This window comes from Gallus gallus, chromosome 3, assembly GCF_016699485.2.
Source record: "Gallus gallus isolate bGalGal1 chromosome 3, bGalGal1.mat.broiler.GRCg7b, whole genome shotgun sequence".
Lineage (NCBI taxonomy): Eukaryota > Metazoa > Chordata > Aves > Galliformes > Phasianidae > Gallus > Gallus gallus.
In genome coordinates this window covers 55,837,424-55,862,932 of record NC_052534.1, presented here as the reverse complement: position 1 = coordinate 55,862,932, position 25,509 = coordinate 55,837,424, and the positions used below count along the sequence as shown (strand labels likewise).

General features: G+C 39.8%; 1 protein-coding gene and 1 long non-coding RNA gene across 2 annotated transcripts in view; one reads left to right on the top strand and one right to left on the bottom strand.

Moving 5' to 3' along the window:
- Positions 1 to 25,509, bottom strand: part of SGK1 (serum/glucocorticoid regulated kinase 1) — a 71,561-nt gene that overhangs the window by 11,807 nt on the left and 34,245 nt on the right. Inside the window, exon 3 of the mRNA XM_015284007.4 lies at positions 13,937 to 14,012. Coding sequence (XP_015139493.1) covers positions 13,937 to 14,012 — 76 coding nt within the window. The remainder of the gene's footprint in view (positions 1 to 13,936; positions 14,013 to 25,509) is intronic.
- LOC107052995 lies at positions 3,493 to 8,949 on the top strand. The gene is made up of 2 exons (XR_001465868.4): positions 3,493 to 3,803; positions 4,067 to 8,949. It is a non-coding gene; the product is annotated as an uncharacterized LOC107052995 (long non-coding RNA).

Below are 25,509 nucleotides of genomic sequence, written 5' to 3'. Positions count from 1 at the left end.
CAGAGGCATGCTAAAGGCAGGCTTACACTGTCAGGTCTTAATCTTTTCCTCTTGGCGATGCCACTGCGTCTCTTGCCATCATGTCAACCAGTTTCATATTCCTTACTATTTCAGTGAGATTTCATTTTGGAAAGCATAAGAGGCTTCCTGGCAGAAGGGTGTTCAACATGTATGTTAAATAGGCCTTTATTTGGGGGGATTTATCTCCAGTGATCTGTAGTTTCAGGACATAATTACTACCTAGTTACTTGGTTTTGTTGCTTTTAGCGGGGCTATTACAGTATTTCTGAGGGTAGAATAGTTAGTTTAAACTAGAGTACTAGAGAAGAGGTGTTAATTTTGTCCTAGGCAAGTGGTCCAAAGTAGAGTCAAAATATCTATTCATATATTAATTCACTGTACATTTACCTTCCTTAAGTTTATGCACTTTATGTAGGCGTATAGTTACCAAAGGTACCTTCCTTGGTCAGAAGAGAGAAATAAGCTCCCCACAGGTGATTTGGTGAATCTGTGGCCTGACTTAGGCAATGCCTAGTATTTTGTTGAAGGAATTTGGGCCTGAAATTGACAGGTAGGTAGAGGTACTTTTGAATCATAGTAGTATTTTTGTTATTTCTGAAGCTTCATGTGTAAAAGATGCGCAATTACTTTAGAGGATCGTGTTTTCAACATACAGTGGAGAGCTGAGACTGGTCATTTTTTCCCTGTTTCATATATATTTATATAAAAAGATGAAAGCTTAGGGCAAGTTTAATATGATATGTATATGATAAATTCCTCACATGCCTCAGTTCCAGTCTAGCTGGGAGAAGCCTTGTAACGTGAGTATAACTCTCCACAATGCTCCTCAAGGATCAATTATACATCTTGGTTTCAAGTTAGTATCCCTGTGTGTTCTGTATTGTGCAGGGTAGACAAGACATACCAGCTCTCTCAAAGTTAATTGACATGTCTTGCCTTATGCCATTCTTGATAACATCTCAGTGAGATCTGAAAGCATTAGTTCTTTTTTATATCAGCAGGAATTAAACCACAGGGAAGACAAGGTGTCTCATCCAAAGGAAGACTGTGGCAGAACCAAAAATTAAATGCGAAGTTAACTTTATCCCACTGTAATAAACAAATTAAGATGGGCCTGATGATTTCCAGAGTCCCTTCGAACCTAAATCGTGCTGTGATACTATGATTGCTGTGCAGCAATATCTATTCCCTATCTGCCAGCCTCATTTGCGCAGTTACACATATTGTAAATAGACCATTTAGGATAGTAAGATCACCTTCAGCCAGAGCAGGCGCTGTGGGCACCTGCTGCACCTTTGTGGATCCTGCCTAGATCTCTGTCTATCATTCCTGTATCTCCGGATCCCATCCCAGCAAGAAAACTGACAACAAAGAAATATGTGGGACTTAGAAACACTGACACTTTAAAACTTTTCTTGTTATTCATGAAATTACTTGAATCCAGATTTGTGGGGAAGAGAAGCCTCTATAAAGATATATACATTCAACTGGCAAATGATAAAGTCATCTGTCACTGTTCAGTGTGTCAAAAACATTGGGAAAGCACTTTTTCTGCAGCTCAGGATCATCACAAAGAATAATATCGTAAGACAAAAAGTCCCACAGCCGTTTCATGGGCAGACACAGAAAAAACAAGCCACAAACATCTGCGTCACGAATTTCTTTTTTTCACTTCCAGATGCTATTTTCAAATCCGCTCAGTCATTCACTACTCTGTGAATCTCTCTGTAGTATTCCAATTAGTCCAAATCTTTTTAACACCTTAAGCCCTAAAGTAAGTAAGTAGGAAGCTTTGATATTGGCTTAATTTACTTTGATAGAAGCTGCTTTTATTTTTATTTTTTTTAAGTGCTTTGCATGACTCGATAAAGAAGGGCTTAACTTCAGGCAGCCAAGCTTGAATGTTTTGGCCATAGGTTTACTACCCTTGAGGACCAAAAGGGTCTACTAGGACATCTGGCCTGACTATCTGCATAATGCTGGCTTGTGCTTGCTCCTATGTATATCAGGTCCAGCAACTTTAGCTCTAGGTTTCTTGCCTCTTCCCCTTAACACAAGCTTGTCTATCTCAAAATTTTCTTCCAGTTCCAGGATAACAATCAGGAGGCTTTGACAAGTGTTGACACTTACCCATGCATGCATAATAGTGCAGTCGACACCAAGCTGAGAGTACATGACCCTTCCAGCTTTCACCAAGGTCCTCCTCACCCCAGCACACCTGCAGCTGCTCATCAGCACCCAGGTGCTGGGTGGATCAGCTGGCAGGTCTCCATGTGCAAACTCCCACTCAGGTGCCTGAGTCAGCCAGATGATAAACACATCTGGGCACAGCCGCTTCAGCTGGCACAGCTGGAGCTGGAGGCAGACCTTCATCCCAGCCTGCTCAGCCAGTGCATGACCTGAGCAGGGAGCATAAATCCACTGGTCTTAAGCATGTTGGCTGCGTTGTCATTTTAGCTTCATTATAACAGGATGCAGATTTGGAAGTGTGCTGCTCCAAATAGTTACCGATACTTCTGCAACAATTCCCATCAGAACCTTATAGCGCTTTGATTTTTTTCTGAAAATATTTGCATATAGGAACAAGGAACAGCATGTCTGGAAGAGAGAATTACTGCCAAATGCAGTGTGATTGCTACATAATTCTCAGCATGACACTGAGCTCTATACCTGCTGTGAGGTGAACACAGCCCTTCTCTGCTCTGCCTGGCTGAATAACATCACATGCTCATCTTTCATACAAGACAGGTTTAATAAAGGAAAGGAAAAGGGAAGTAAAGGAAAATAAAGGGAATGGAAGGGAAGGGGAGGAAAAAGGAAAGGAGAAAGTGAAGGAAAAAGGGAAGAGAGGGAAACAGAGCGTTAGAAAAATTTAACCCCTGGAACTCAGTAAAGTTCCAGACATGTCTCAGTCTACTGCAAATAGGAAATATACCAAGCAGTTCCTATTTAGTAGACATCAGAAGTACAGATAAAGTTTCAGGTGAGGAAACTGAAAAAAAAATAAAAATGCTAAGCAAATTACTGTTCAGAGAGACAGGGGACTGAAACCAAGATTTTCAGCCTTCAGTATTGTACCGCTTGTATTGACAAGTTCACAACTGAGGGTGAATGCACAGTTTAAATACAGAAAGGCTATGCCCAGTGTAGCTACCAGTAGCAGCTTAATTTACCTCCAAAGTATAGTGCTAAGTATTCTACAGTTATCAGAAATTGTGCTGCTAGTGCTGATATTAACAATTTTTACTTTGCAGTGATATTCACTTATGCGTGTTTTTATCTAAAGATCTTTAAGCCCTCACATAAACAAGTATTAAGAGTGACGTTTCAAAGCATAAAGACATGGGGAAGTTGGATTACTTGGGTCATTGTCATATGATGAGCCCAAAATAGAATAAGCATCTTGCAGGGCATGTGACTTTTTGTCCTATGCTCCACACATAAAGCCCACCTCCTGCAAGATGCAGAACTAGACTGGCAGTAGTTTCGCTCATATAGTGACTGACTCAGCCTGACTGACTCAAAACAGTCAATGAAATCCTAATTATTAAACTCTGAATCAATTAAATGCTGTTCTCTCCTGCTTCCCCTGAGGTTTACAAATAATGCTCTAGCTTTGACTCGTCCCCTAATTTTGAGATTCTTAGTGCTTTTCACAGAATTGCTATACAGGAAAGAGCAAAGAAAGCAAGCCAATTTCTCAGAAAGGAAGAAAATGTATTTGGACCAGTGTTTGAAATATGAAAGTATAAAATACACAGAGCTGCGTATGCCAGGTTCAAGTGAGTAGTAATTCTTTATCTGCATAATCCTTTCTTGATTTCATTTTATCTACTTCAACATGGATAGTACACGGTAGTATAATATGCTCAGTTTTGTCTGGAGACAGCACTCTAAACTATTTTTTACAGAATACATTCTTTTCATCTTTAGTTTTATGTACTACGTTATTGCTGTGATCATCTTTTTCAATTAATATATATTTATTCTGTCTTGTTTAAGACAGAATAAACACAGAACTTCTAACGTTTTCATCTATTCTCAGATCACCGTGATGAAGGATCTGCGATCATTCAAGCCCTACAGCAGTCACCCTGGCTGTTCCAAGTGAATTTGTCTTTGGCGCTGCAACCACAACTAGCGAACTTCCAAGTTGCTTAGGCTGTGTGACCTGAGTCATAGAATAATATAAAAGGACTTTTATTCATGCTCTTGTGTTCCCTGTAACGTACTTATATGTACAGTAATGACTAACAAACAAGTGAACGTGTTTGTTGAAGGCAGCTTAATAGGAAAATGTGATTTGTTCTTGGGGGTGTAGCTGTTGCGATGTTAGAAACAGTGGGAACCAACACTGATTCATTAACATAACAAGGCTTTTTTTCTTCTTAATTCACACATTTATCCTCAGATGTGGTGCTTTTAAATATAAAATAATTTTATGAGACTGAGACATCAGATCCAATTTTGTTATACACATCTATTTCTTGCTGCCAGGACAGGAAAAAAACTGAGTGTTTCTGAGTTTCTTGTGTGTTCCCTTTTAGCAGTGTCTCTGCAGTAGTTCATGTGTTGCCTAGGTTTGGGGAAAACTATTTGCATGATAAATCTGTAACATTTAAATACAGCTACAATTAAGATAAGCTTTAAGTGTTCACTCCACTTTTTCAGAAAAGTTTTGAAAATAATATCACTTCGATTTCCTTGTTACCTTTACTTGACTGATTACTTAGGAAAAAAAAATCGTGACTGCTTTTCAGGTCACCATCTGATGTTTAACGGACTGCCAGCACTGCTCAGGCCACAGGCTGAGAAACACCTGTCAGTGACATTGCTGGAGATAGATCCTGGGCCAAGTGGGACTTTGACTGGATTGAAGAGGCAATTCAAATGTTTTCAAAGCAATTTAAGAATGCTAAACCAATTAAAAACTCTTTTTTGTTTTCACTTTTATCAATATATTATGGCTACTGACTTGCAAAAAGTCCTCTTTCATCACTCACGATCATTTTCTCAGAAGATCTTTAAACAGCTTTCAAAATTGAATATTACTCAAAGTTGGCTCTGCAGGAATTAAAACAGGCTTCCAGGCTGAATGTCATCTTTTACCAGCATGGCTCAGCATCCTGACAGTTCTGTGTAGCCATCTTGTAAGAAATGTGGAACTACTGAGATACTGAATTCCTTTCAAAACCCAAAATATTTGGACTGCTGGAAGAAAAAAAAAAAAAAAAAAAAAAAAAAAAGGAAAGAAAGAAAAAGAAAAAGAAGAAAGAAAGAAAGAAAGAAAGAAAGAAAGAAAGAAAGAAAGAAAGAAAGAAAGAAAGAAAGAAAGAAAGAAAGAAAGAAAGAAAGAAAGAAAGAAAGAAAGAGGGAAACTAAAGATTTTTTTAAAAAAAAGAACTTGTGTGGGAGTGAATGGGAAACTCCGTATAGAAACAGGAAGTATCATGTGGTTGATTAGGAAACAGGCACAAAGCATCTGTTTTGGTAGTATTTTCACTTGTTTGGGGGTATTTCCATAGTGAACTGGAAATTGGCCCTGTACATAGGTATTACTTCACTCCTGAGCAAGAGGAAGGCACTAATTTGGAGTGCAGCGCAGCAGCTGTCAGCATTACCGCATAGCAATACCACACAACAGCTGAAAGCCGGACATTCAAAACACAACATCCCATAGAAACTGATGATTGCTGTAGAGCTGCTCTGAACTGCCATCAAACATAAACAGCCCTCTGGTTTCTATAAAAAGAGAAAGCTGTCTTCCAGGCTGCCTTTTCTGACTGGAATCGCTTCACTTCTGCCTCTATAAATGCTACGGTACTGCCCCATCTGCACTACAAAAACTGTAAGGCAGCAAGGTTTGAACAAGATGAAAGCACTTTCTGACCCTGTCTGGCAAAGCTCTTTCAGTTGTAGATTTGATAAGAGGGAAGTGTAGCCCTTCTCCTTCCACTAACATTGGCTGGTGGCTGATTTGAAGTTTCAAGACTTGCGATGTCAGGGCTGTTTGCTGGTTTGGTTTTGTCACGAGATTGTTTTTTTTCACAGGAGATGAGTCCAAAAATATGACTGTTTTTCTTGTGAAGTTTTGCCGAGGCTGAACTTGTTCTAGAGCTGATTGTTATTCATCAGGTCTTTGCAGAGTTGTGAGGACGTTAGTGTACCGCCCTCAATATGATGAAGTCATTTGTAGAGGAAGTCCTGTTATGGACAATTTATTCATTGCTTTGGAAAACTGTAAGTGGCATTTCCAGCAGGACCAATTCCTATTCCAGATCTGAGTCTTCCTATTCAGGCATTCTTCAGTCAGCTGGGAGGTGGAGTCCAGCTTGGATATGCTGATGAGAGTGGGCAGCACTGAAAACTGAGACAAAATCCCTGATAGAAAGGTGTTTTGGAGGTGTTATGCCCTTACAGAGTTATATAGAGATTGAAATAAAGGAAAGGTATGTTTCAATGGCTGTCATGGTAAATCTCCTGGGCAACATATTCATTGAAATATGGCACAGTGCAATTATTTGGAAGACTCTTTTTGCCACTGGCTTTCTTCTCTCAGGAGAATGAAACCTGCTAGCTTAAATGATTTCAAATATCATAGAATAATAGAACAGCCTGGGTTGAAAAGGACCACAGTGATCATCAAGTTTCAACACCTCTGCTATGTGCAGGGTCACCAACCACTAGACAAGACTGACCAGAGCCACATCCAGCCTGGCCTTGAATGCCTCCAGGGATGGGGAATCCACAACCTCCTTGGGCAATATGGTCCATTGCTATCTGCTAAGTAGATCACATTAATCTATGTTTGTCTTGGATCACAATGTAACAGTAGTGACATGGCATAAATTAGGTACTTCACTACTCTTTCCAGTATGACCATGTCTCTCTAGTACTGGGGAGCCCAGAATCTGACGACTGATCTGGAAAGACCACCTCTCTCAACCTGCTGGCAATACTTTTCATAATGCAACCCAGAATATCATCAGCCCTCTTTCCTTCAAGGGCACATTGCTGGCTTATGTTCAACTTTGTCCTCATCTGCCAAGCTGCTTTCCAGATGGGCAGACCCTAATTTCTCCTCCAAGTAATATTTCTTCCCTAACTTGTTTCTGTATTTCACTTTGTCTCCTTTCTCAGACCTCTCTTTTCTATTTGTAATTGAAAACAGGACTCTGAAAGCTAGTCACCCTCAAAGGAACACTGTTAACTCAGTCATTTTCAAAATCATTTCAAGTGAAAAAAAGCATTTTTACATGTTTCATAAGATGAGGCAATGATAATATGAAAACCGTCTCCAGCTCAAGAAGGGTGTCAAGAAAATGGAGATACTTCATTGAAGGGCTATCAGAATGGTCGGTTGGTCTACTGCACAGTACCACTGAGGAGAGGCTGAAGAGCTGGCTTTGTTTAATCTGATGAAGTTAAAGGCTGTTGAACAGCAGCGTACACCTACCAGTTCTTGGAGAATTACAATGACACCAGAGCCAAAATCTTCTCACTGGTAACAGAAAATGCAAAAGGGGGTAATGGCAACAATAGGAGTGTTCAGCCTGGCCATTAGGGAATGAAATGTTAGTCATGAGAGTAGTGCAGCCCTGGAACAGGCTTCCTCAAGTCACAGAAGAACATGTTTCCAAACCTCAGCTAGGCAAGGCCATGCTGATCTGCTCCAGTGCTGGTCATAGGCTGGCCTTTGATGGGATGGGATGGCTGCTCTAAACAGCACCATAACTCTGAAAAATGACGTACTTATCCTCTCAGACTACTTAGTGTAGAGTCTGCCATGCTCCCCCTCAGCTAGCCATCCCTTCTGAACTATAGGTAGGTCTTTTATCTGGAAGAGGAGGAATTTTATTTTCTTTGAAGGGAAGGTAATCCGATCTAAACAGTTTTGTTAATTCTGGGATTAGTGGAGTATTTATGAATACTTCTACCTCTTTCTTCAAACTGAATGTACTATATGCAAGCAGTGTCCTTTTAGTTTTCACTTCCCTCCAGAACATTTGTGTGTGCCAAAAGATATTCAAACACAGAGCAATGCTGAGAGCCCAGCAAACAAGTGACCAGCAGATCAGAACCTGTAGTTTTTGTGGTTAAAACTGCCTTGAAATTCTGATGGACCTGTCACATAATAGAAAGTGTAGGAGAAAAAAAGTTTGTGTGAATGCAGACTCTTCCGTCTCTCAGTCGGGCTTCTCCTGTGTCAGCCTGATTCTAAATGTAGTATTGCAGATGATGTTACAGTTCATATTAAAAGATATGTATAGACCTCCGTTCTTGGTAGGTCGTCCTGTATTAGAACTTACCTACTCTCAGATCTACAAGCCAGTGTCTTTGTTTTTAGGTAGGCAAGTAGTAACCTCAGTTTTAGTGGGATGATTCACGTCCATGTGATGATGCATACGTGTGCTTGTAGAGTAAAAGTTCTTTATTTGTTGTTTCAGTATTTATGACTTTTCTCCAGATTATTCTCATGAAATCTATGTTCAAGTAATTGTGTTCTTTTGTTTGTTTTCTGGGATTGTCCACAGGCATCTGATGCCTCCTGTAGGGAGGTGTTTTACAGTTTCCAATTTCTTCTTACATATAAATCCACGTATTTTAACTGGGATGCCTTAAATGTTTGTTCAGAACATAGGTTGTAAGCCACAATCTTGCATTTGCTGCAATTACTTTTAACATACTAGTAAAACTCATTCTTTTTGTGTAACTATATTAAAAGTGGCAACAATTTTCCATGTTTTAATTTGCAGCAGATAAGTTTATGGTGCTTTGTTTTAGGCAGACAATGGAGCTTGTCTTCTTCCGTAATTATCTCCAGACAATGCTGGTTGAACAATGTGATAGGCTAAATGAAAATGATAGTGTATCTCAGGTAAACTAAGCAATTTTGTTCCAACATATTAAAGCCTAATTACAGTGAAAGGTTTTGAATTCATTTCCCTAACCACTGAAATGGTATTTACTAATTGCATTCTCAAGTGTACAGTAACAATGTGGATATAAATATCTCTTTTAGGCAGATGATTTCAAGAAAGAAAATTATTGTTAACATAATTTAAAATAAGTCATTTTTCAAACTGGCTGCTGGGATCACTTCCTTCTCTCCTAATTCTGGGAAGTGGGAAGTTACCACTATAGACATCAGTCACTGACACTTTTTAGGTTAAAAAATTGCCAACATGTGTCTCCATTACGTGAACAAAAGCATTCCATCTCCTGAAGATGACTTTCTGTGTAGGAACTGGGAAAGCAGCAGGTTTCTTTGAGGAAGGCATCAGGCAATCAACCTGCGTACAGCCATTTCTCTGCACAGGACCTTGACAAGTACTAGGGGATAACAAACAGCAAACCTTAGATAGCCCTTCTCTCTTCTAAAATATCTTTACCTCAGAATCTCTGCATCTGTAGAAAAAGAGTTAAATGATCCTCAGTCAGGTTTTTCTGTTGAAACATCAATTCTGCTGCATGATGGTTGATGAATACCAACATGTTGGTATGTAGGTCTGACCTTAGTTATGTTCCTCCTCTTGAACAAACCTCACACTTTATGAAGTGTGATTGCAGAGACTTATCTTGAAAAATATGTTTCAGGGAAATACAATACATAAAGTTCTGACACTTGTACTACAAAATGCTGTGCTTTTTTTGGCCCGTTTTCATTGTAAGGAAGAAACTTGGGCATATTCCCAATTTCAAAGTCACCTTTAGAAACAACAATATAAATACAGAAAAAAAAGTAGAACAACTGATTATTTTCATTTTTCTATGGGGGCATCATTCAGTATGGCCTTTTTATGATTTTTGTTTTTGAAGTTTCCTTCAATGTCTATAAAATACATAACAATAATTCTCTTTGAGCAGGAGCCAAGCAATCCAAATAAATACCCAGGAGACTCCTGATACTGAGCTTCTGTTCTGCACCACATTTTCCTACAGCTATTATTCTCTATTACTCTTGCAATAACCCATGTTTCTGTGTGATTTGTTGCTTAGCTGCATAACTACACAAAAGGTTTGTGGATGATGCCCCTCATATTGCCCTTTAAAAACATAACACTTTCATATCAGGCCTAGGGTTTTCTCACTGGCAGGATTCCAGGCTTTCCATGAGGTCTTGCAAGCCAACATGTGAATCCCTGCAGGATAAACAGGATCTCAGACAGGAGAGAGCTGCAGTTTAGATACTGGTTCGAAATTACAACAAGGTGAAGGAAATGTTAGGGCAAGAGGAAAGGTCGGATCTGGATAACCTGCTGGTATGTGGGAGAGTGGTGGACATGCTATCTCCTTGTCACTCTGCTATTTTCTCTGGTGGCCTCTTTTCTACCCTCCTGCCTTCCCTCACCTTTGTCCCACACTATTGTGTCACTGCAGTAGTTTCTCTAGAAATCTCTGCCATACTCTGGAAGAAACTGCTTTGGGGCCCTATTCTGGCTAATTTGGGTCTCATTTCCTTCACTGTATTTTCTAGTAAATCAGACCCCACATTTACAATTCAATAGAATAAGAAGTTGGGAAAAAAAAAGAAGAAGGAAAAAAAAGGATAAAAATATAAATACTTAGATGTGTATTACATCTGCACAAGGTTTCCAAGAAAATGGGACATCAAGGACAATAACAATACTTGAAGTAGGAAAGAAAGGAGCAGGGTATTGAGGAATCCCCATCCCTTAAGCATTTTAAGAAGCTAAACCCAGGTTGTGTAGCCTTCCTTCATTGTGAGTGGAGAGAAAAGGACAAAGATAGGGATAATTAATTTTCTCCTCAGACAGGAGATCTCTTGCAGGTCAAAAAAACTATGGCTGTTCTCCATGCATTGCCATAAAAGACAGAGTAAAAACCTGTGACATCAAAATCCACTTCGCAAAGGTCTGAAGACTGGTAGTGAAATGGTTTTGGTTTATATGCGGGAAAAATTATTCAGAGCTACAAGTAGTGGGAATACAATTTTTTCCACCAAAAATTTCAAATGCGCAGTCACTACAGATATTCCAAATTGCAGTATTCAAGCCACCACAGAACTCTTCTTGCCACCTGCTGCTGGTGGCTGTGGATTAGCATGAGGCTGTCCTGCAGGTAAATCTGGAATGAGTTCGCATTCCTTCAACCTGGACTGCTATATTTCTTTTTTGGCACCAGTTCAGTATGACACACAGAGAGACTTTTATATTAACTGCAATTAAACTCTATTAGACCTTTGATCTGCTACCATGTTGCAGTGTCTAAATGAATATATTAAAGGAAAAGAGAATGGGAAATAATTACCTTCTGTAAGTTGCAGAGCTGAATTTCAAGCTGTGCCTTTAGATCAGTTTCATCACATTTTTAATTATTCTAGCTTTTGTGTCAGGGTAAAGAGCTTTATTGGAAAAGATTGGGGGAAAATAGAACAAAAGCTGATGTTTCGTTAAGCTGAGAGATGCCATGAGCTTGAAATTGTAATCTTCACAACTTTCGAATTAAGAAATCAAATTACTCAATGGTTGGGTTTGAAGAAGTAAAATATTACTTTTCTTGAAGTGACCCATATTGGCAAGAACAATACCAAGGCTGGTTTGGAGATCAATTTTTAAGATGTTACTCTGAAAGGACAAAGTTAAACAACTATTATGGTCAGCTGATGTCTTATTTGCTGTGCTGCTGTTTAGTGTTATGTACAGCAATCACAGATTATCTAGTGGTGGAAACCATAGCTGGTAGGTCTTCGTTTCTCTTTCTGTTTCCATTGAAAGCTCAAGAGATACATATACTTTTATAAGATAAATAATGGGAGAATACTGTAAACATTAGCTGTGGTTTGAATCTGTCAGCAATTCACACACTTCTTTCAAAGGCTACAGCAGTCTTAGAACTGCTTTTTCATTAAGACAGATAGATCTTTTATAAAGCTTTTAAAGACCATTCTGAGAAATAACAAAATCTCAGTTTTATGTTGCTCCTCTTTGCTCCTCATCCTCTGACCAAGGAATTACTTCACCTGTTGCAGTCATACCCAGGGATATCAAACTTCATTATGTGAACAGAGCACAAAATGGCCAACTTGTGAGACACTCCACTTTGGGCTTGGAACCTGAGAATTCATGTTTTTGGCTTCAAAGCAGTTTAAGTCCTCTGGCGTAAACAAGAGCCAGTATGAAAGCAAAGTAAAAACATGCAGCTTTAGTCCTAACCAAAGGGATTGTGCAGGTGCTAAGCAAGATTACCTCAGACTGCTCTTGTAGAAGCCTTGACAGAAATACTGCTATAGCCCTCTAATGTCATTATTACAAGTGCCCAAAAATTGGTTTGTTATGGTGAAGCAGTTGGGTTTTAATCAAGTTTATTTGATAGATATGGTGAGGTATGTGTTAAATGCTTCTTAAGCAGAAGCATTGGAAAACAAAAATCAAAGGTAACTTAACACACTGTACTAAATGTCCCCAGCCAGCCAGTTAGTGCAAGCTAACAGCGAAGGACCAGTTTAGGGCAGTTGGATCATGGTAGAAAGGTTCTTAAAATTCTGAGAGAATAGTTTCTAGAGCAGTAAACCATGAGTGCTATTTCTGCTTTAACTGAATTTATCCTAGACGCTTAAACAATCCAGGTAAGAAAAAGAACAGTACCTGCCAAGAAATTCCCCCTAAATATTGCATTTTTAACTGGGTCAATTTAATGTGTTGCCAGCACTTGATCTAAAGGGACAGCTTCTGTTAGAGAAGAGTGACCAGAAGCAAGAGAGACGGGCACTGGCAGCCCTTGCACTGCTCGTGCTGCTGACAGACAAGTCAGGTGGGCCCCTGCTTTGCTACAGTGCAGACAGAAGAAAGCACCATCCAGTTTAGTGAAATCAGCAGAGCTATCCAGTGTGGGCTCCCATATTTTAGAAGAAGTGAGTTATGACTATAGCTAAAGCTGGCTAGGAATCAATGCAGCCTGCAACGCTCACGCACCACATAACATCACACACAGGACAGAGTGCTTATTTAAATGTATTTCTAAATTTGTTTCATAACATATATCATCTAGATTGGCATTTCTTTTGTATGCATAGAAGCCTAGACTGGTTATAGGTCAAGGGAATTATCCAGGACCATTAAGCACTCAAAATCAGAATGAGGAAGTGAAAGATTTCCTCCTAATGGGGACAGAGGCTGCTGGGATGTTTCCCAGGGGGACAGTTGCAAAAGTGGCAGAGAGAGCAGGAAGAAAATCCCCAAACAGTTCAAGAGAAATCTGCCTCAGGATCCGTCAGATACTTGTCATGCTGGAGCAGTGCTTTTTTATCAGGGCATTTGCAGTCTGTAGCCACCACACTTTTAACTTGACTTAAGCGCAGTTCTAAAGTTCTGACATGCCGCTCAACCACAATACCAAGTCTAAATTAATCTGCTGCACTTTTAACTTCTAAATAATATCTAGGCTTACAATAAGGCAAAGGCAATTTTTTTTTTTAAACAGCACAAGAACCAACCAACCAAAACCAGCACCACCCAAAAAACAAAATCCCCAAAACAGAAATGAGACAGAGTAAAAAGTAATGCAGCCTCTCTGTGCACAGTCCCCATGCCCCTGGTTCCTGTGCACCTGCCAGGCAGCTATAAGAGCTCTGCCCGCACAGCAGGTTGATGACAAAGCATGGCTGATGGTTTACTCAGGGGATTAGCCATAATTCTTTTGTTTCTCCTCATGCCATGGCATAATTCCTCAGGAGCTCTTGTGCAGCACATTGTGCACTTCAGCCATCCTACGCACAAGCAGTGGTGGTTGTTCTTGATGTTCTCCGGCAAACAGTGGGTGATAGCCCATGCCTCGTTTCAACAATAAAAAACACCCTCCAGTGAAGCCTGGCTTTGGGACAAAGCACTGCAACCCAAAATGGAGCTGTGGCCAAAACAGTCCCCACAGCCCCCACGTGCAACCTGGCCCCTACCTGCGTCATCGGCACCCCAGAGGGGCAGAGGCTCAGGCCTGGGAAGTGGCTCTCCTCTTCCATGGGGCTCCTTCACCTGCAAAACAGGAGGAACACATCGAGTCACCAGATCTGCCTTGTACACTGGGTTGTTGTTTTATAGCACTAAAGATGAAAATTAACTTCCATACCAAGACAATGTATCAACTGGAAGTGCAAGTCCCTACTCCGGCTGTTCTTATAGTTGGGGGCAGATTTATGAGGTGCCAGGTACTACAATCTTCCAGAAAAGAGAAAGTCTCTGAGCTTCACTGTGCTTTGAATTGCATTTTCCACACAAAGCATGCACGTGGATCTTACCTCTGTGGACCAGGCAGGTGGTCCTCCTCTCCTGCCTTGGTACTTCTGAGGTGGGGAAGGAGTAAAGAAATGGCAAGTCCTGAAGGGGTTGTTTTCTGACACGGGGTTGTTTTCTGACATGGGGCTGCTTACAGAGAACTGCTCTATCACACAGGGCTGAGATAGCCTCAGTGGGGACAGATTTGGGTGAGCCACATACCCTTGAATATGTTCAGCCTGGGATCTACAGGCCACTGTTCCTTTCCTAATTAACACATGCTCACCTCATCCTCATCCCTGCTAGTATGGTAGATCAAATTGCTTCTCCTCTGCGCTTCCCTTACTCATACTTGAATAAGAGCTGCACAAGACTTTGGGAGAACTGAGAGGAGGATTGTCCTATAGTAACACCTTTGCAAGGGCACTGGTCACTGACCACAGTGCTCTAGCTTCTAGGAAACGGACCGAGTGTGGAGATTGGCAGTAGGGCCATTCATTTCCTAACTCTGTCTATGCCAAAGTGCCTCCCAGGTTCTCCATGCCACTGAAATGCTGCATCCAGCATCAGGATGGAAAGCAGAACCCAAAAAGCAAATAATTTCCTACAGAAAAACAAGGTATAGAATTTCCACTATGATCATACGTCACTTTTAGTATCCAAAGATAGTATAATTTTTCTTGCTAACACAAAACTTTAGATGTGTCTTCACGCAGATGCAGTGTTCTCTAAGTCTGCAGTCCTGAAGGATTAAAGAGATTGTCAGAATGAATCTGGGGCTAAGGTGAGTCAGTCAAGTAGACTTTTCAACTCTAATGTTCTTCATATTATTTAGTTTAAGAAATGCTTTAATTCAAAAGATTCCCAGCTTAAATGGCAACTTCAACTACTGTTACACACATTCCAAAAATGAAGCTGGCGGGATGGTGCCCAAGGCTGTGAAGAATTGAAGAGGTGGCTCACTTTTCTGATGGCATACTTCTGACTATCTTTATTCCGGAGATTAAGCACTTCATGAATAACAAGGAAGAAGTAGGCATTTGAGACAGCCTGTTATTGCCACTGTAAAGCTCTATGATTGAAGTTGAGAACCAGAGGGACAGCAGGACTGAAGTTGCATGGGAATAGAAAGTAAGTGTGGCATGAAGGGAGAGACAAAGTGCTTAATTTGACATAGTCCAGGCAGAACTATGATTACGACTAGAAGAACACCAGTTCAGAAATCTCGGTGAAAATCATTTAAGAGAAACCACACATCAGGCATGGATCTGTTCCTACAGACAGATGTACACCTTTACATATGTGCAAAACAATATATGCAAAAAATATATTGGAAAGTTTTGACAAGGACAGAGGTGTAATGTGTGCAGTATCCATTAGCAATAAAAGGCTGAGTGATGAAAGCTACAAACCCTGAACTCTGTTCATTAACGAAGTCCAGTTGAAAGGAAAACTCTCTCGGTCACCCTGCCATGAAACAAGAGATACTGCACTCAAAACTGTGCAAAGATGGAGTGCTGGAGAGCTGTACAGAGTATTTCCTGACTGAATGTGCAAGTATCAGTGCTATCTCTAAGACCCTAGAGATAGGGTGCTAGCCACCATTCTCTAAATATTTAATATGAAGTATAAGCGTTGCTGATTCTTATGTCTTAACATGACAAAATGTACAAGGTCACCACAACTACAGAATAAAAAAGTATTTTTCAGGTGCTTGATTTTTGTTACTTTTCCCCTTAATAATATTTGCAGATTAGATTTATTTTTTTTTTTCATGACTTAATGAATATGCTTATCATGGTGTTTGGAAAAATGCTAGATTGCTTGCTTCCCAGCTGACCTTGCTCAAGCCTGGAGTTCGGAGAGGAGACACAGTGGCCAAGCCTTTGTGCTAGATAAGTACACTTAAACCACAGTAGATAAGACCTAAACAGAGCAAATATTTAAAAATATATATCTGTACAATAGTGACTAAATGTAGAAAACAGTGTATTCTTTCATCTCATAAGGGAAAACTTCTCCCTTCCCACTTTTCTTGTTCTCAGAGAATGTGACCATGAAAAGCCAATCTCCCTGGTGAATGGCACAGATCCCACAAAGCTGTGCCTTAGGAGTCAGCTGTGGAAAACTGAAGCCTCCAATTTGTAAGGGGTAAACCATGTTAGGGGATTTGTCTTTGAACTAGAGTTTAAAGGTGCTAATCTAAGTTTCGGGATTACTATGATCTCAGTGCCACTGGGAGAAGATAAAGAGAAGTGGAGGTCAGAAGTTCATACGTCAGTGTAAGCAACACTTGACTGATTTTTCAGCAATTTTCAGTGCTTTATATATTTGGTGCAAATGTGATGTTAATTGCAAAATCCTGCTTTTTTTGTATTTTAGAAAGAGCCAAAAGACAGCAATCTTTCTGACGCAACAGTAGCAACTACATCTCCTTCTCTAATCTTTTTTACTTAGCCATACAGTTGTCTTCAGGTGCAGCATCTTTTGGTGTTTCCTAAGTCTGAAGGCTGCCTGGAAAAGAAAGATGGGAAGAGAGACAAGATAGGCATAGAGATTGCCTGTTCTTGCATGTGTTTTTACTGGGAGAACTGCTGTATTTAGCATATAGTCCTCATCTCCTCTGCTGAACAGTTAGACAAACATGATCCGCCTTATTAATCTAAATAGCAATTTAAAATCTGAAGCCTAATTTACACATCAGCATTGTTAATTATTTCATTGCTGAAAATCTTAACAAAAAGAGCTCATTAATGGCTACATACTCTGTATACTTGAAAAGGCATCAATACCAACAGTGGAAGCAGAATACATTATCTAGACTAAACACCATAGGCACTTTGTATTACAAAGGGAAAATTTTGTTCACAGATACCAAATGATACTCATTTATTAAAGTTATTTGTCTTCACTGGTGCTTTGTGGAGGGCTGTAGAAAATCCACCTTGTTGAGCAATATACAGTCTTTGGATCCAGAACGTTTCTACTAGTGGGATGATAATGTTTTCCCTTGAAGTTCTCACTTGCTCAAATAAGCCACTGAATTCTGGATGGCACTTAGTATATTGAGATTTACAGTTTAATTCCTAGAGACAGTGCCTTCAAATGAAGAGAATGACAGGATGTGACAAAGCTGAGCACATATTATCTCTTTGTGTTGTGCTTGAGAAGTGCTAACCTAAAGTGAAAAGCTTCATAATGTTTGTGACACTAAAATGTCTATAATTAGACTTTAAAGCTAATTACCCATTAAAATGAGTGGAAGCCATCTACATTTCTCTTTGTGCAACTCCTTTGGCACTTCTGAAGTCTCAGCAGTGTCATCCTCCCCAGATACTGCTGTCTCTGTAGCCAGGCCATGTTGCCACAGGACCTAAGCAGCTACCAAAACACCACCACAGTGCTCAGTGCCCAGGAAGGGCTACTACCACTTCAAGTGACTGCAGTCAGCCACAGCTTCTGCAATGAGAGTGGCCCAGACTGCTTTGTGCTGGTGTTCAAAGCAGAAACCCTAGGTGAGTCTGAAATATTGCTTGTTAGATTAGGATATGGCTATTGTAACATCTTTCTTGCAGGTGTTCCCAGGCATGTGCAGAGGTTTACATAGGTGGAGCTCTGCCTGTGGATGGAAGAAGCAGTAGTGCAGATTTCCATGAAACAACCATAACTTGCAATGGGATTGCTAACACTGAGGTCAAGCCAACTTGAAGAGGCCTAATTAAGTGAGCTGTGAGATGTGAGAAGCCTGTTATCTGTATTCCAGGTGGTACAATACTGTTTCTCCAGCCACTGTTTCTCCGCACAGCATTCTGCAGGCTTGCACTGCATCTCTACAAGGGACTCCTGTCCTAAGCCTAATGGAGTTAGACTTAGCACAGCTTTCCTGACTTTTACAGCCATAAATACACAACACATGTGCTGATTAGGACACCTATCTACAATTCTATTTTCCTTTTCTGGCCCTAAGAAGGATTCAAGCCTACACAATGTCCCGTGCTTGTGTTGTAAAGGTCAGAAACTACATGATTTTTAGTCAGGCTTCTCCTTGTGTCCTAGTGGAAACCATCATTTCTGAAGAGCTACCCAGACAAAGTGACAAATCAGAAGCCTCACTGCCCCGGTGCTGTGCAATGGATGAAAAGAGCATGAATTTATTTTTTTTACGTCTTTTGGTTCTCTCACCTCCAGCTTTCAACTTCTCTCCTGCTGTATGATTTTGCAGAAAGGCTGAACTTTCTTTTATGAGAAGTGTAATTTTTCAAGAGATGGAGATAAGATTACGTTGACCCACGTGAAAAAGGACTCTCTGAGCAAGATGGGAAGAAGCCTGGACTAGAGCAGCATACACAGGAGGTGAAATTATTTATGTCTGAGGAGAAGAGAGTTACCTAGCTTTGCAAAATACCTTTTCTTCTTCAGAATAACTATTATACAGATCTGAAGAATTCTCTTCCAAGAAGAAGCACCAAGAATAGCAAGAATAGTGTTCTTCAACTGCATTACTTATTTACTCAATCATTTCTCAACATTTTTTGGACTTTTTTTTCTTACTTAATATTTTTACTTATGTCTTTTCTTTGAAGAGCTCTGAAATACAGGTAGCTACTCCATCACAGAGATGTTTGTAGGCCATGACTAAGTTGGCTCTCAATTTTGATGAACTTGAAATCTTTCACTGAGGGTAAAACAATCTGGAATTTAGCACAAGGGAAAAACCAGTGACCACTAGTGTGGTGGTGCATGTCTTCCACAAGTATCATGCCTACAGATTAATTGTATAGTTATTATCACCATTTATAGATGGAAAATCTAAATAACAAAGAGGTTGAAGGCTTGTTCAAACTGAAATCTCTGATCAAAGGATCTGGTATAGACTCTATTTCCCAGTTCTCCAACTAATTTTGACAGTTAGCTTATACCCTATAATTCATTCTTACATAAGTATGACAATCAGCTTACGTATACAGTGGTTTTTATGCCAGTGGAGAAATTCTATTTCTTCTGCATATTTTCTAGATGTTCATCAAGCACACAGGAATCCTTTTTTCCAAGGCCTGTACTTCTGCCATGTATTCAAATAACATGAAACTGAATTCACTTAAGAGAGACAGTGGTTCTCGTAAATCATCTTAAAATGACTAACAAACCCTTTATGTGTATGGAGTTTGTTCAGAAACTGGGGTGAATTACTAAGGAACAGAGCTAAATTTGTCTCTGAATGTTTACTTCTGTTGCAGCACATCTCCAGGTCTTTGCTGCTTAGTGAGAAGAGGTGAAAGATAACAGCTCCAATTGTGTGCTGGAACCACACTGAGACAGCTGTGGTTTGCAGCTGTTGGGATAAACAGAAGCAAGTTATCTAAGGGTGCTGTGGGTCATATAAGTCTTCTTTAGGCTGGTAGTAGCTAGGTTTCTAATTCTGGCCCTGGATGCCACCGTAACCTAATGACACCTAGCCCTCTGCAGTGCCTACAAGAGCAGTGGTAGGGACTTCTCTGCAGTCATCCCTGTGTATAAAGACACTGGCTGCTTTGAAAGGGAGAAAATCATACAATCTTCATGGAAAGGAAAATTTGTTTATGCAGAAAGAGGAGTACAAAAGGAGAATAGAGGGGCAGACAAGTACTTTGGCCCACCAGGAGCAAGAGCACAGTGCACCCACTGGCTGTCATGCTGGATCCAGACTTCTATTTACATTGCCAGAGATGTACCTATTCTGAAGAAACCTATAGGACTCTGCTGTATGAACATCTTAGATGTTCTATTAATTTTGAAATGTTGATGTTTTCATAAAGCTCTAGTTCAGCACAATGACAGCAAATTAAAGCACGTATTTTCATAACAAAAATCTATCTGTTGTGCATGAATTAGCAGACCATACTTATATCTAATACTTTTAGCACTTGATTGTTCTTCCCCTCACTTTGCCTGCTAAGGAATCATTTGACCTGAAAATGAAAAATGAAATGAAGCTGGTTAGAAGCAATGAGTTTTTGGAGGATAACTGTCTACCTGTGCTATACTTTAAATCATATTTTCATTAATTTCTGACAGCTCAAGGACATAGCAAAGAACTGATCTGGTTCTCTGTTTAAGACAATGGAAAATACCACTCAGTTTTACAGGACAGAAATATCATCTCTTGGGGAAAAGAAAAATGAAAGAACACATTCTAGATGTCACAAGCTATACCTTTATTCATGTTAAACATGAAAAATCAATTGACATTTTAGCTGATGGACCTCTGTTACAAACATCTGCAGAGAAAGAAAACAAATTAGCAAAATGTGTCCTTTTTTATCCTTGGGTTCATTTAAGGTTGCAGCATTAGCTGTATGTATGTGCAGAGAAAGAAATGAAGTAAAGCTTTATTTCTGTCATTACAGTCAATCTGTATATGGGATATAAATGGATGTCTGCATAATACCAGAGTAGTCTGTTGTGTGCAAAACTTGAGATGGAATTGCATACAACTAGTACAAGCCCATGTTATCCTACACCCACATTTTGCAAGAGGTGATGGAGTTGGAGTGATACTGGCTTGGTAATGAGGGCAGTGATTGTTATTTGCTACTTAAAAACAGGAACAGAAACTGAAATAACTTGAGCAAATAAAAGTGGTCAGTGGCTACGTCAGAAGTGTGATTAGCTCTTATCAATGTGTTTCTTCTAGCTCTCATGACAAAAGTGGCTAGGTCACTCATACGGGTTAGAGTTAGATAAACTTTATATGTGATCTACGTCCACTGCATCACTCAGCCTGTGACATCTGTGACGGCTTGAGTGACTTCAGTACGGTCCCACCCACTATTGGCATGTACAGGCATTGCTTTCCAACACTTCTGAGTGTGACTTGCCAGGCAAAGTACCCCACATTCTATCCCAACCTCCTCTTGCTGTCAGCCACCCTGGTTCCAACACAACACATACATATGTTAATGTAAATGCACATGTAGGTATTAACATGTGCTTTGGGGATATTGTTGGTAAAGATAAACTGCAAAACTGTATTCTACCCAATAAACAAATTGAGATACTCAAGCTGTAAAGCTCTATAAGCTCTATATAAACATAGTTCTTTGCTGGATTGATGCTGTTTACACTGGCCAGCCATGCAGCAACATCCAGTTTCGCTGGAACCTTCTTTAAATCAGATTAAAATCTAATTTCTTTGCTCCAGTTTCTGCCCACAAGATGAGCTTTAAGGTGGGAGTGAATAGGTGCTTTGTTCTTCACCATGGTTCTTGCAGTCTGGCTCTGTGTTTGCAAAGAATCTTTTTTTTTTTTTCTGAACACTTCATGGTTTGATATTTGATAATGTGATTATTAACAGGACTTGATCTTGCACAAAATGACTGGCAGATAACATAAAAGTTTGGGAGTATTTAATATTCAAGTTTCTGCATGTTTACTGACCACAGATGTTGGTCCCTAACCTCTGCTGCTGTGGGCTGGCTCTAGCCAATGGGTCTTGAAGAGAAGAACGAGGGACATTTCACTGTTTATTGCAAGAAATACAAGCATTACAATAGGTCTTTTAGATGTGCTTATACTTTGTCTTCCAACTTCATGTCTAGTATTAGCGCCAAGAAAAAGGAGACTTGTTACAGTGAAAAATATTTATCACACTAATAGGTGTAAACAGTTCTTGCAGCTCTGGAAGGCAGCTGCTCCCGCTTTCACAGTACAAGTATTTGCTTGCGTTCAGAGTTACATAATCAGATAAGTGAGTAAGGATTGCCTGTGTACTCTTTCATAGCTTTTCATTTCATCTCTCTGATTCAAAAGGTCTCCAATTGTGCTTGGAGAGTCAGATTCAGTTGTTTTTTTTTTAGTTCCTTCAACAATGTGTATAGTATGCGAGTGGTTTTCAGTAGACATTGTACAACTTCGATCATTATGGAGACTTTCACCAGAATTAATTGATTTGCGAATTGTGGCTTTGCTCCAAGAAAAGCCTATATTTCTCCCCCAGAATAAATGAAACAGCATTCTTAGTGAAAGGATAAAATGTGATCCTAAACCACCCAAATACGGCAACAGTTAAGCTGGAGCTGAACAGATTTTGAGTGGAAATGTGACAGGATTGAACAAGTCAGTTATCATCAGCCTCACCACAAGGCTGTTGCCAAGACACAGAGCATTCAAAGCTAATATGCACAGCAATTCCACTGAAAGAAAAAGAAAGAAAATACAAATAGTCCATAAAGGCACCAGGCACAAATATTTTTTCCCTAAAGTTCATTACAAAACTGAGAAGTGGTCAACAGACATAGTGACTGCTGGCTAGGACAACTGGCATAGGCGTCCATATATACAAATATTCCTATAGGTTTTATTTCCAGTATTCTTGGTATTACTGGAATGCCATGGATGGAAGAATCAAGCTCTGAATGAAAATTTCAAGAACAGAGTAGATGTGGCACTGGGGGACATGGTCGGTGGGCAGAGTGATGATATATTGGCTGTTGAACTAGGTGATCATAGTGGTCTTTTTCAACCTCGATGATTCTATGATACAAACACGGTTTTATCCTGAGAGACTTGGGAGGGTCCAATTCTTTTTCCATCCTTCTACAGTTTAGGCTGGGACAAGTTGTAAATTCAACATAGTCTTCAGTACGTGCAAATGTAAAAACAGATTCACAGTCTTTAGGGCCCTGTAGCTTTGAGAGTATGAAGGGACTAAAGACTGCAAACACTGTCATCAAAGGCAAGCCAGGGAGAACAGGCAGGATGCAGATCTGTCTGTAGAGTATCGTCTGAATTGGGTGTGAAAAGCCTCTTCAGTGCAGAAGCAAATCACCGCAAGTAGCTCAGGAAATGGCCAGTTTGCGGTTCAGTTTCATGTTTCAGTTGTCCCTGTAATGCAGAGATGGTCCTACCGGAGCCACACTTTGAAGGAGAAACCAGTTTAGCATAACAAAGTTTTGTTGGCTATCCGTATCTTCCAAGCACTATGTGCAGTTACTTATTTTTAAAGAATCCGCCTGAAACTGTAGAGTGTGGAAAGTTACTGCCAGTTGAAATGTGAAGTGATATCCTGAATGTGTGATGTGTCAACAGCCACATAACCTGTGATAAGAACCTTGTTTTCTGAACTGTTATGTCAGCCTCTTTTCACATGGCTTTCGGAAGCTGGTGTGGTAACAAATCTCTGGTCTTGCACGTGGAGCACTCCTGCAGATTAGCAGGTTTTATTTTTTTTCCATTTTCTCTTCAGGACGAAATTACCGTAATCAAAATGGAAATATTTGCAAAGCCATTCCTCGCCCCCAGAATACAGGTACTATATTATCTAAAGGGAACATGAACCAAAAGAAGCCAGTGAAAACCAGTTATTAACTAAATAACTTCACTGTAGAACAGACTCTCTCTTTTCATGTTATTGCTCTGCACACATCCAGGCAGGAGATGATACGAAGAAAAAAAAATGTATAATCTCTGGAGGTCACCACCGATTAGCTTCAATTCCACCTTTTTAAAAGAGGGTGTTATGAGATCTAACGAGCAACAGTTCCTGAAGGCACTAACAGGTCCGGGTGCCCCAGTTTCTAAGACACTGGCTTGGGATCCTACAAAGATCCCTGGCATATGAGCAGTGTTGTGCTCAGTGCATGTGTGTCCAAGAGTAAAATCACCAAAAACTACTGATCACTTCTGACAAATTAGCCAATATCACTGAACATAATCAAACATTTATATAAAAGGCTGCTTTGATGTGTTATGCATAAAGTAAGCTGGCATGCTGATGTTTATGAAAAACCCACCTTCAGAGAGACCTGGAAAACTTTTAGCGTTTTGGAAAAGAGAAAGCAAAGCTAAATCGGAATATAGTGGAATCTCTAGAGATTCAATTATGAAAAAGAACAACTGGTGGCTGAAAAAAGGTGCACAGATTTCTGAAATTCTTCCAGTTACAGTAAGCGGATTTTAAAGATACTTTCCTTTTTAGACATATGATATTTATCTTGACAGAGTCTTACTCAACAGATTCATTGTTCCATTCATTTCCCTTTGGTGCTTTGAAAAGAAAGCAGGTTTGTGCTTTTCATTTGTAGCCATTCCCTCTGTAGCTGTCACTTATTATGTAAAATATAAAAAGGATTGTTTTATTTCTGTATGCATTTGGCTGTGCATGTGGCTATATTTTCCTTTCAGGAGATGTATCTTGGGGTTTGGAGATTTGCTTTGAAAAAAGGTAGCTTTTTCAGCTGAAATAGCTCTCTCATAAAGCCTTGGCTACTGTTGGCTCAATTTAAACACCAACAAAACTTTAGAAAAAAATTAATATCATCTCAATAATGCTGCTGTTAGATATTTGTTTTCTAAGGTAGAATCTGTGTTGATAACAACACAAGTACCTTTCCAGAAGCATCCAGATACTTCATAGTAAGAGTAACAACAACAGAATCACTGTCAGAGTAGGGGGAAAATCTGTTGGCATTAGTTATCTAAATTTTTCTTTTTAAGAATGTGTTTTTTGAAAAGCACTTCATAGACATCAATCACTGTTTTAATCTAATAACTCACAGGGCTGAAGACGAATGCTCCAGTTGTGACAGATCTTGGTTTAATGTCTCTCTTACAGAGAGAAATCAAATCTGTTTCTCTCACTCCCCATGAGATTACTTATGGGTTGTTAAAACCCTGACCAGACTCAAAAATCAGACCTTTGAGAAGTAGATAGGAGACATAGGCTTCCTTCTCATCTACATCAGCACTTCAACGAGCAACTGCATGACATAGAAGTAATCCTTGTAGCAGTAAATGGAATCCAAGGATCCTCTAACCTCAGGAGAGTGTTCAAACAGGCTACTGTGTTCTGTGTGTCCTCTTACAGAGTAGTACAGCTGCAAAATGGATGCATTAATAGGAGGTGTTAAATCCCCCATTTTCACCTAAACAAACTCATTACTGATTGGTGAGAAGATTATCTGGGAGTGGGGAAGGTTTTTGCACTCCCTTCCTATTGAAATTGGCACACATATTTTAGTTTCAGTGTTTTTCTCAGGCTTGGAGTATTGAAAACTTTCAGTAGTAACATACGGTAGGGTAGCCACTCTTATATGTGGTTTGGAGAAGTTGAAGAATTCCCATTTTGTGTTTCCCACTTGCTTGTTCAGCACTGATTTTGCCTCTGTAAGATAGAATATTTAAGTACTTAATTGTAGGCGATGATTTTTGCTCCAGAAGACAGGTATTGTAGTTAGGTGCTATCACACCCTTTTAAAAACATTTATTGATTTCATCACTT